Genomic DNA, 11,667 nt, shown 5'->3' on the forward strand with positions numbered 1-11,667 from the left:
AATTTGCCATGTTGCAAGGAGAGCTTAACTTCTGTCTCGCTAGCTTGCCCTGCGCTCAGTGAATCTGCTTTCAACTACTCCGCCTAGGCTGCACTGTGGAGCGCAGATCCACTGAGCGCTCAACACAGACAGCATCGTCAGAAGGAAAGTTGATAAAATAAATAAAAAATTTATTTTGTATTGTTCGATACATATGGGTACCGAACCGAAAGCACTGTATCGAACGGTTCAATATCGATACGAGTATCGTTGCACCCCTAATATATACACTCAACAAAAATATAAACGCAACACCTTTGTTACTGCTCCCATTCCCCATGGGATGGACGTAGAGACCTAAAATTCATTCCAGATACACAATATAACCATCCCTCCCAAACAGTGGTCACAAATCAGTCCAAATGTGTGGTAGTGCACATCTGCTATATTGAGATAATCCATCCCACCTCACAGGTGTGCCACATCAGGATGCTGATCTGACAACATGAGTAGTGCACAGGTGTACCTCAGACTGCCCACAACAAAAGGCCACCCTGGAATGTGCAGTTTTGTCTCACAGCAAAATGCCACAGATGCCACAAGCAATGAGGGAGCGTGCAATTGGCATGCTGACAGCAGGAATGTCAACCAGATCTGTCGCCCGTGCATTGAATGTTCATTTCTCAACCATAAGCCGTCTCCACAGGCGTTTCAGAGAATATGACAGCGCATCCAACCGGCCTCACAACCGCAGACCTCGTGTAACCACACCAGCCCAGGACCTCCACATCCAGCAGGTTCACCTCCAAGATCGTCTGAGACCAGCCACCCAGACAGCTGCTGGAACAATTGGTTTGCACAACCAAACAATTTCTGCACAAACTGTCAGAAACCGTCTCAGGGACGCTCAACTGCATGCCCGTCGTCCTCATCGGGGTCTTGACCTGACTCCAGCTCGTCGCCGTAACAGACTTGTGTGGGCAAATGCTCACATTCGATGGCGTCTGGCACGTTGGAGAGGTGTGCGCTTCACGGATGAATCATGGTTCACATTGTTCAGGGCAGATGGCAGCTGAGAATGTCCCAGTTCTTGCATGGCCAGCATACTCACCGGACATGTCACCCATTGAGCATGTTCGGGATGTGCTTGACCGGCGTATACGACAGCGTGTACCAGTTCCCACGAATATCCAACAACCTCGCACAGCCATTGAAGTGGAGTGGACCAACATTCCACAGGCCACAATTGACAATCTGATAGACTCCATGCGACGATGTGTTGCACTGCATGAGGCAAATGGTGGTCACACCAGATACTGACTGGTTCTGGGTCCCCAGACCCCCAATAGCGCAAAAAACTGCACATTCCAGGGTGGCCTTTTGTTGTGGGCAGTCTGAGGTACACCTGTGCACTACTCATGATGTCAGATCAGCATCCTGATGTGGCACACCTGTGAGGTGGGATGGATCATCTCAATATAGCAGATGTGCCCACTACCACACATTTGGACTGATTTGTGACCACTGTTTGGGAGGGATGGTTATATTGTGTATCTGGAATGAATTTTAGGTCTCTACGTCCATCCCATGGGGAATGGGAGCAAAAACAAAAGTGTTGCGTTTATATTTTTGTTGAGTGTATATATATATATATATATATATATATGTATATATATATACATTCCATCTATCCATCTTCATCCGCTTTATCCGAGGCCGGATAAAGATGTCACCGAAGCTGAAGAGGCCCAGACCTCCCTCTCCCCAGCCACCTCCTCCCGCTTATCCGGGGGAATACCAAGGCGTTCCCAGGCCAGCCGAGAGATATAATCTCTCCAGCGTGTCCTGGGTCTGCCCCGGGGCCTCCTCCCGGTGGGACATGCCTGGAACACCTCACCCAGGAGGTGCCTAGGGGGCATCCTTTTCAGATGCCCGAACCACCTCAACTGGCTCCTTTCGATGTGGAGCAGCAGCTGCTCTACTCTGAGCCCCTCCCGGATGGCTGAACTTCTCACCCTATCTCTAAGGGAGAGGCCAGCCACCCTTCGGAGGAAGCTCATTTCTGCCGCTTGTATCCGCGATCTCGTTCTTTCGGTCACTACCCACAGCTCGTGGCCATAGGTGAGGGTAGGGACGTAGATCGACCGGTAAATTGAGAGCTTCGCTTTTACACTCAGCTTCCTCTTCACCACGACGGACCGGTGCAGCGTCTGCGTTACTGCAGCTGCAGCCCCAATCCGTCTGTCGATCTCCGGCTCCCTTCTCCCATCACTCGCGAACAAGACCCCGAGATACTTGAACTCCTCCACTTGGGGCAGGAACTCATCCCCGACCCGGAGTGGGCACTCCACCCTTTTCCGGCTGAGAACCATGGCCTGCAGATTTGGAGGTGCTGATCCTCATTCCCGCTGCTTCACACTTGGCTGCGAACTGTGTATATATACATTATTATATTTATATAGTGCTTTTTGAGTCTTTTCTAGTACGGACTACTCAAAAGTACGGATACTGTGTGAACTTGTTCCTATTTTGACCATCGTTATTTGTCTACATGACTTGAAAAGAATATTAGATTCCTGATATAGCAACAGAACTGGTTGCTGAATACAATGAAATATGAGTTAAAATGTTGGTCTCACCAAGAGTAGATAACACGCCGCAAGCAGTCCAGATTAGGAGGCAAGGTCCCACAGCTCCCGAGTACAGCAAAACAGACTTTGGGGAAATGAAAATGCCTGAGCCAATCATAGTCCCCACAATGAGACAAATGCCACTCAGCAGACCAACCTAAGCAAGCACATGGAAAATAAAAAATATTAATGTGTTTTTTCAGTTATTTAATGTCAGTAACTGTTTTCAGGAAACTATCATTCCCATGTGTTCTATAACATCATAATTATATTATAAAATAATATTTTTTTTAGCAACACCGGTTTAATGCGTGGCTGTGCTTCAGCTCTTGGGATCTGAAATAATAGTGGAAATAGTTGATGCACCATTTCATATTTTGATTTTAAGTTGGTTGACAGCAGCAGTTAAACTCAAGAACTGGTTCAATCAGATATCATTACATTGCCACGCTGAGTGAGGCAGAGTAAGCTGCTAAAGACTAAATTAAAGATGAAGAAGTCCCTTATCATTAAAAGCAAAATTCTCACATCTCACAACATGTGAAAACAAACAGCAATGCCACTTTTATAGGTAATTTCATTTTTTAGTCACTATAGATAGATCAGGCAAGAGATAAGGGCAATACCCAGCAATACCTAGTCATGAAAAAAAAAAAACAGAGAGGCTTGTCATCTCTATACTTGTTTAGAAATTTCCCAAGTATCCTTGAGAGGAGCAAAGAGCTGGTTTAATGTTCCTCAACCAGAGTGAAACCACATTTTTTATTCTGAATCTGAGGTCCAACAAAGGGGCAGACTCTTCTCTTTTGTACCCTTGCATGCATCTTGTAAGGGAGGATACAGAGTATGGTCCCGTCTTCATAAAAAGGATGACCACCACTTTAGTTTGCACATTCAAAGACACCACCTTGACCACAATGTTTCAGAGGCATGTCAGCACACACCCTGATATCCCTTTGTTGGTGTTGATCTGATATCATCATAATAATTTTGGAGGAGGATCCAAAGATCAACACAACAACCAACAACCTCTGAGTTTTCAGTTAGTATTTTCCAAGAATTTGGCTAATCCTATTACATTTTCACAAGTAAACCAGCATGAGTAATGTAAACTGGCTAAAGGCAAACCTAACTTGATAGTATATTTATTATATTGTATTGATTAATAAAGAAATACAGAAAAGACACATCCTGGGGTTATTGAATCCAGGTCACTGACCAGTGTCCGTGGCACCAAAGCGATAATTAACTAGTTAACTAGTAATTAAAAATTACACACTCTTTCAATTCTAATTGTTTTTTTTTATCAAAACATAATAGAAAAAATGGTTTCACAAAACATTAAATTATACTTTTTCATTTATTTAACAAAAATTAAGCCAAAATTCAAAAAGCAGTATGTAAAAAAACTGTCATGGTGCTGGGTCGTTCGCCCAGCGTTTTGTGTTTTATGATTATTTCCCTCTGTTCTAGTTATTCTGTGTCCTCCCCCCTTGTGTCCGGTTCGGGTTCTAGATTTCCTGTTTTGTTCTGAAAGTCTGTGTCTGTTGTCATTGTGTTCAGCTTGTCTCCTCCGGTCCTCATGTGTATTGGGTTAGCTGTTCTTCCCTCCTGTGTGTGATTACCCGATTACCTTGTGTGTGTATATTTAGTGGGTGTTGGTCTGTGTTCATGTGTGTGTTTCTTGGTATCCTGTTCCTTAGTCTGCGTCTCTCTGCTCCACTCTCCGTTTCGTTAAGATTTCAGGTTTGCTCTTTAGTTTCTCCCAGTTTAGGTTTCCGTTAGTATTTTCTCATGCTTCGTTGCCTGTTTCTGCCACTGCCACCTTGTAAATAAACGCCACTCATATCATCAGTTGGCTGCCTGCATTTTGGGTCCTCCTTTCCTCCACACCACACGGCTCACCCCGCAGCCGTGACAAAAACAATAATAGAAAACTAAGTATACCTCATTCAGTGAGAATTGAGTACCAGCCAATTGCCAATAATCAAATACACTTTTACACAATTAACTGATCATCAGCAAGTATGACCACTTCTAAGAGCAGAAACATTGTCAAGTTGTGGGTCTGAAGCATTCAAGTGTCTGATAACACAATGTTGTAAAGGAAAGACATTAGTAAAAATGTTAAAGAAGCAATTATTACTGCCAATAAATCTGAGGTTTCAAGACACTTCCCAATGTTTTCAACAGTGACTTGAAAAAGTAATCAGTAACTAATTACTGATTACGTCCCCCCAAAAGTAATCTCATTACTTTACTGATTACTTATTTTCAAAAGTAATTAATTACTTAGTTACTTTTTAAAAAAAAACATGATTTACAACCTGAATAGGTAATAAAGCAATAGATCTTTCAGCCCAATTCTACTTTCTCTGCATAATCCATCATACAAAATGTAATCAAGTAGAAAAGTCTCTTTTTAAACTTGTTTTATTAGTTTTAATCTTTTAACTTTATCCATCAAGCAAAAATTAAATTATAGGCAACATTCTCTGAGTGGAAGAAATTTGTTTGACATTTAAACCTATTTTCTGCGCATTCCAGCACATAAAATAAAATATTTTTTGTGTTTACACTCAGTCTTTCGAATAAATGCAAGTGAAACAGCAGAAAATAAATTAAATCAAAGACTCAGCGGTCCTGTTGCTCTATTTTCACCTGTATAGCAGGCTGATGTTTGCCCTGGTGCAGGTGTGCCGCAGCGGTCAGTGGAAGAATCCGCGAGTTTGTCTGTGAATTTCCCATTCCCTGGTAGTATTTGCCGGTGCTTGCTCGGAAGTTTAGGGGTTTTCTTCCCACGCAGTGAGCAGCGGACCCGCTGCTCTTCATCCTTTGCATGGACACTGCGACGGCGGATCTCCAGTCACCCCATCCCTGGACACTTCTCTACGCCGACGATGTCTTCCTGGCCGATGAATCGCGAATAGAACTGCAATACCAAACGCAGCAGTGGAAGACTCGCCTAGCTGACTTCGGCCTGAGGCTCAACACCAACAAGACCGAATACTTAGAGGCTGGCCCCCAGACCGACGGCACGATCAGCGTTGATGGAGAAGATCTGGCGAAAGTACCTCATTTCAAATACCTCGGATCGATGATCAGCAATGACGGCGATATCCTACTAGATGTACGAGCCAGGATCAACGCAGCGTGGATGAAATGGCGCCAAGTCACCGGCGTCCTGTGTGACCGAAGAATGCCCAATCGCCTCAAGTCAAAGATCTACAAGAGTGTAGTGCGCCCCGTCGCCCTCTATGGATCCGAGTGCTGGCCAGCCACCGCAAAGCACGAACAAGCCCTTCACACGATGGAAATGCGGATGCTGCGATGGTGCCTAGGCCTGACACAATGGGACCACGTCATGAACACCGACGTTAGAAAGAGGATGGGAATCGCGCCAATCACAGATAAGATGCAAGAAGCGAGGCTGCGGTGGTACGGACATGTGGTACGGAGCGATGAGAACTCAGTGGTGAGAACAGCACTGCGGCTCAGCCCCCAAGGACGTCGACCTAGAGGCAGACCAAAGCGGAGATGGATGGACCGAATCAAGGACGACGTGAAGAAGATCGAAGCCGATCTGACCGACGCCCTTGACCGACCCAAGTGGAGACGACTTTGCAGAAAAGTGGACCCTGCAACCGAGCGGGAAAAACGCTAGGAGGAAGAAGAAGCAGTGAGTAGCGGACGCTAATGTTTTTGTCACTTTTTACGGAATGAAACTCTCTGATCTGATCTGCACACAGCTGTTGCCACGAATGTTGCACTCGCTTACGTCATTGTCATCAGACACGGTTTTAGTAACGCAGTAACGCAGCGTGCTTACGGGAAAGTAACAGTAATCTACTTACCTTTTTTACAATAGTAATCCCTTACTTTACTCGTTACTACAAAAAGTAATCAGATTACAGTAAAGTGTTACTTGTAACACGTTACTGCCCATCTCTGGTTGTCAAGAGTGAGTATTCCAGAAAATTCACCCTAAGGTCAGGCTGTTTGGTGCTCGGAAAAAAGACCCCCCAAAAAACAAGAGCTGCGTCTTCCATAGGCCTCCGCTAGCATGTTAAATGTTGCGGATCATGACAGTGCAATTTGAAAAAGACTATACAAACATGGTTTGTGTAGAAAGGTTGGAAGGAAAAAGCATTTTGTATCTAAAAAGAACATGGCAGCATAGCTGAAGTTTGACAAGTTGCATGGGTTGCCAGGTGAAATTGTAGGGTAAAAATGTCCTTTAGGCACACCATATCAACACAAACAACTTTTGACAAATGTTTAGCACACTAGTGGAAGGGTAATGGTTTGGGTGACTCAGCCACAGGACTTGGGCACCTTGTAGTCATTTAGTCAACCGCTAACTCCTGTATACAAAAGTATTCTAGAGTCAGATTTATCTGTCCAACAGCTAGCTTGACCAAAAGTGAGTCATGAGCCAGGAGAATGACCCCAAACACATCAGCAAATCTGTAACAAAGTGGCTGAAAAAAAGAAACTAATCAAGGTGCTGAAGTTCCCTGTCTAAGTCTTGAACCTAATTGAAAAGCTGCATAAACAAATACCTACAAACTTTAGAGCACTGAAGCAATATTGTAAAGAAAATTAGGTAAAAAAAATCCTCCACAATAATGTGAGAGACCAATAAGATAATAATTACTTCAAGTTATGGCAAATAAAAGTGGTTCTACAAGATACTGAATCATTGGGTGTACTTAGTTTGTCCACAAACTGCTTCTGCATTTTGGCTCAGTTTTTGGTAAATAAATAATGAAACATTATAATATGCTATGTGTTGTTGTTCATTTAATGTTTATTTAAATCATTTTAGTACCTGGTAAGGACTGGATTTTTTTTTTTACTGTCTTGAATTAGGATTGATGGAGGGTTACTTTTACCATGACTGTAAATGCCGATATAATAAAAGAAGACACGCAGCAGAATTACGTGTGCGCGCGTGTTTGTGTGTGTGTGTGTGTGTGGGGGGGGGGGGGGGGGGGGAAGATATGCGTGTATTCACATCGTTTATGTTAATGAGAGTGTGGGGAGTGAGTTGGAGGGTGGGGTGAGCTGCTTTTAACCATGTAAAGCACTTTGTGCTACATTTTTTTTGTATGAAAAGTGCTTTATAAATAAAGATTGATTGATTGATTGATTGATTGAAGAAGCAATAAAAAAGCAATATCACATAAAAACAAGTCTATAAAATGTGTTTAAAGAAGAGACCAAAGTAACTGATTTTCCAAGCCTTATCTCTTCAGGTAGGTCATTCTAAAGCCTAGGGTGTGGTCACTTTTAGATTTATGCTTCAAATGTGAGACGGCCTCCCAGAAGGGCCCTACCTGAGGATATAAGGATGCAAACATTGGGTAAAATCTTAAAGATCTATTAAAATAAACAGTGATCTGGTGGGGCTTGATATAAAGATACAAAGCCAGTGACTTTTCTTTATGCCAGAAAGAGAATTACAGAAGTCTGCAGGAAAATATGTGTGAATGGACTTTTCCAGGATGAGAGCAACGACTATCATAATCCTATTTTAACCTGAGAAAACCTTTCAGTTCCCATAAGTTTATTTTAGGTCTTATGGAGCTTATTAGGCGTCTGGATTGCACTGCTGAGTGGATGATTATGGAGTTAATCTGTAGAGACGCTTGCTGTGGTACTGGCTGGTACTCAGTTCCAAGCCTCTATTATTGTAAAAGGTAAGGATGATCCTTTAGTGTGAAAATTTAGTGAGACTTGTTCTCAGGAACCTGCATGTATATAAAAGTCAAGCACACTGGTTCATACTTACATCTTTTTGAAGGGCAACGGCCTTCACCACCTCCTTGTTGTCTTTGGTAAGGTCAGTGGAGCCATTCTGTGACTCCTTTCTCTTCCTTATTCCACTTTCATCCATAGCAACACACTGGTCTATGAGGTAACATAAGTGTTGACACACATTACAGACCACTTGCATTAACTTTTACAGGAAACACATCTTTGTTGTCCCTATAAAAGGTTATCATGACATGATAACGTTTAGAGGGAAAACTATGCTCTTCCATGGGCAGTAAATGTTCCCTTTCATCAAGATACACAGTGACTCTCAGAAACAAGAGCTCACTAAAAATCCACTCAAAGCCAAATCAAAACTAAATTTGTTCACAAATTGATTCCCATAATCTTACAGATTTAATTACATTACCAGGAACAGATATGGCTCAATTGCACAAATTTTGATTTTAAAGAGTTTCACTACAGTATTAACCTCATGCAGTGATATCTTAGACTAATCATCAATAGAGCAGCTCAATAACAGCCTTAAAGAGATCACTGAAATATCTTTAGAAGGGTTTTGGGTTGATTTTAAGTTTATTATAAGGTGATTCAGCATGTAAGCATTGTTTGTGTGGAGCTTTTAAACAAATATAATAGCAATTTTTAACAAATGTCCCTTAGAGCTGTATTAACTGTAATCCTTAACATTCATTAACTATTTGAGAGTCAAAGGGTTAATTTTAGTGATTTTTTTGTGATTTGTAAAATACAATTTAAAAGTAGAACATTTGGATTTGGCGCTCTTTAGTGCAGTAATGATCAGCTCATATGCTTCATATGCTTTTTAACTGGGAAAAACTGTGAACATATTAGTATTCTAAACATAGACCCCAACTTAAAGTCAAACTAGGAGAACTGGTACAGACCGGCAGTAAGTCAAACATTATAAAAAAGAGTGGGAAGAGCTCAAATGTCTCTTACTCTGACACTCTGTGATAATATTTAACTACAAATTATAATATTAATACTTAACATATATCAAATAACAAACGACTTGTTTAAGATAGAATTGCTTGAATGTAATTACATTTAACAGTAGCTCTGCATCACCACTATCACATACTAGAGGTGGGAATCACCATGCATCCCACGATACGATATCACAATATTTACAATATTTAACGCACGATACGATATTATTGCAATTTTTAAAAATATTTTGCGATATTCAGATTCTATACATAAAAGTAAACTTTATCAATATTCATTTTATCTAATATCAAAGTGTCACACTCAGTCTTTCTCTCATTTCAGTCAGTTTTATTGTTGACAAACTTGAACGGTTTGTATTACAGTCTAGTCCAACTTAACTGAATGCAACCATCTGGTACAATTATAGCTATTCTGAACTATGCAATTTATGAAAACTATGCAGCACATTCAGCAACTGAAGAATTTGAAAGTACATTAAAACAAAATATAATTTTACATTAAATAAAAAAGTTTTAAACTTAATTAAAATAAAGCATGTCTTAAATTAAAATAAGTAAACTGTCATGTTTATTGCTGCCAAAAAAAAAAGTGAAACACATTTGGACAGTGAAGGAATGTCAGGATTCTTGCTCAGAAAAAGGATCAACATGCACTGAAGTCAGAGCATGTTCCAGTCCACAAAAACCTTTTTGTAACAAAATATCGATTTCTGCTGTCCCTGTATCGATACATTATTAGCAAACAAAATATCACGACACTACACAGTATCGATTTTTTCCCCCACCCCTATCACATACTATGTAATACATGATTATAAAGAAATGCACATTTAAAAAACATGTTTTAACTTACTTAACTTACTTGAAGAAAATAAAAAACTCAATGTTGGACCTTGAATGCAGCTTTTTCAAACCCAGGTGCAGTGTTGTGAACACACAAATTATGTTAAGCTAAGTTCAGCGAAGTAGAGCAGAAATGTCTGATGAAAATTGGAAAAGAAAAAAAAACTGCATTAAACTGAGCAACTCCTCTGGTGGGAGGTTCCCAAATGTGATTGGACAGCTCTACATGAGAAGGGGGATGGGTTAAGGCGAAGTTCTAGCTTCATGAAATCTATTGAGCAGAAGCTTTAAAAAGGGACTGCTTTGAATTACACAGCAGATTTTCTTAACTCATCATATTGTGCAATAGCAAAATTTTAAACATATGCAGCTCCCCAACTTTGTAAAACAGTAACTGAGAGTAAGAATAGAGTGAGAGTCTGACGGCGATACTATAACCATAAAAAAGAAAATCACATGATAAGCTTTCTTTACAGAATGTAGTGGCAGGCCGCCGGGCAGGCAAACAGTTGATGCCACACACTGTGGAACCACCCTTTCGCCTACTTGACGGCGTACAAAGATCCTGAGCGATGAAGCGAAGATTTCCAGTAGTCCAAACGTTTTCAGTGGTATAGGCCTTCAAGTGTCTGTTGGTTGTTAAAGTGTCTTTACAAGGAGAAGGGTTTGTCATGAAGACCTTAGAGTCTCTTCAACTTGCTGCTATAACTTTGCAGCACTCTTCACACACTGAAATTAAAATGGAACTCTAATGGAACCAGCAATTCAAACATAGTCTGCAAGAGCTCACTGTATCTCTCTGACCTGCCTTAGAAACTTTTTAAATGAACTGAAATTGCCAGCCATAAGACGCTACCAGTTACCTGAAATAGAAATGTCAAAATTTGTGACAAACACATCCAATTAAAAGTACTTCTATTAAATGAAAGGCGAGTATATCTTAGAATCACTGTTTGCTATCCATCAACTGTAATTATGAAGAAGACCATATCAGAGCATATTTAAGCAGTTAAAGTAGCAAACAGATGAAAAAGACCATAACGGTTATTTGCTGTAATCACAAACGTTTTATTTTTTTGTGTATTTCATGACCAATAAGATTAATAATTTCCTTAACCATCATGTAAACACAATACAGCCTCATTACAGTATAACTCAGGGGGGGAAAGCATTGTTAAAAATCAATACACAAACATCTACAAATCTTTGATGTTTGGGAACAACAAGAAAAGTTACACATCTGCAAGTCTTCATGTGCTTCTGTCTTTACAACACAATTAAAATGTTTACAATTCCCTTTGCTCAAGTGCTGATTCAAAATCCCAATAGGTTTACATGAAGTGATCTTTGACCAAATAAAAAACATTTTGCAGTGTGGCTAAATAAAACAGTTACTCAATACAGTGATTGCTAAACTCAGCATTGAGCAATCACATCACATCACAATATATATATATATATAT

General features: G+C 40.7%; 1 protein-coding gene across 2 annotated transcripts in view; it reads right to left on the reverse strand.

Moving 5' to 3' along the window:
- Positions 1 to 11,663, reverse strand: part of LOC309705806 (b(0,+)-type amino acid transporter 1-like) — a 40,160-nt gene extending 28,497 nt beyond the window's left edge. Inside the window, exons 1-3 of one of the 2 annotated variants that reach the window (XM_082531794.1) lie at positions 10,224 to 11,663; positions 8,404 to 8,522; positions 2,619 to 2,766 (exon numbers count right to left, since the gene is read on the reverse strand). In XM_082531794.1, the coding sequence (XP_082387920.1) occupies positions 2,619 to 2,766; positions 8,404 to 8,508 (253 nt within the window). In that variant the 5' untranslated portion in view covers positions 8,509 to 8,522; positions 10,224 to 11,663. Of the gene's footprint in view, positions 1 to 2,618; positions 2,767 to 8,403; positions 8,523 to 10,214 lie in introns of both variants that reach the window. The other variant, XM_082531793.1, reaches the window with a different exon arrangement.
- Positions 11,664 to 11,667: the final 4 nt, after the last annotated feature.

Source organism: Aulonocara stuartgranti (genome assembly GCF_965226115.1).
Source record: "Aulonocara stuartgranti genome assembly, chromosome: 1".
Lineage (NCBI taxonomy): Eukaryota > Metazoa > Chordata > Actinopteri > Cichliformes > Cichlidae > Aulonocara > Aulonocara stuartgranti.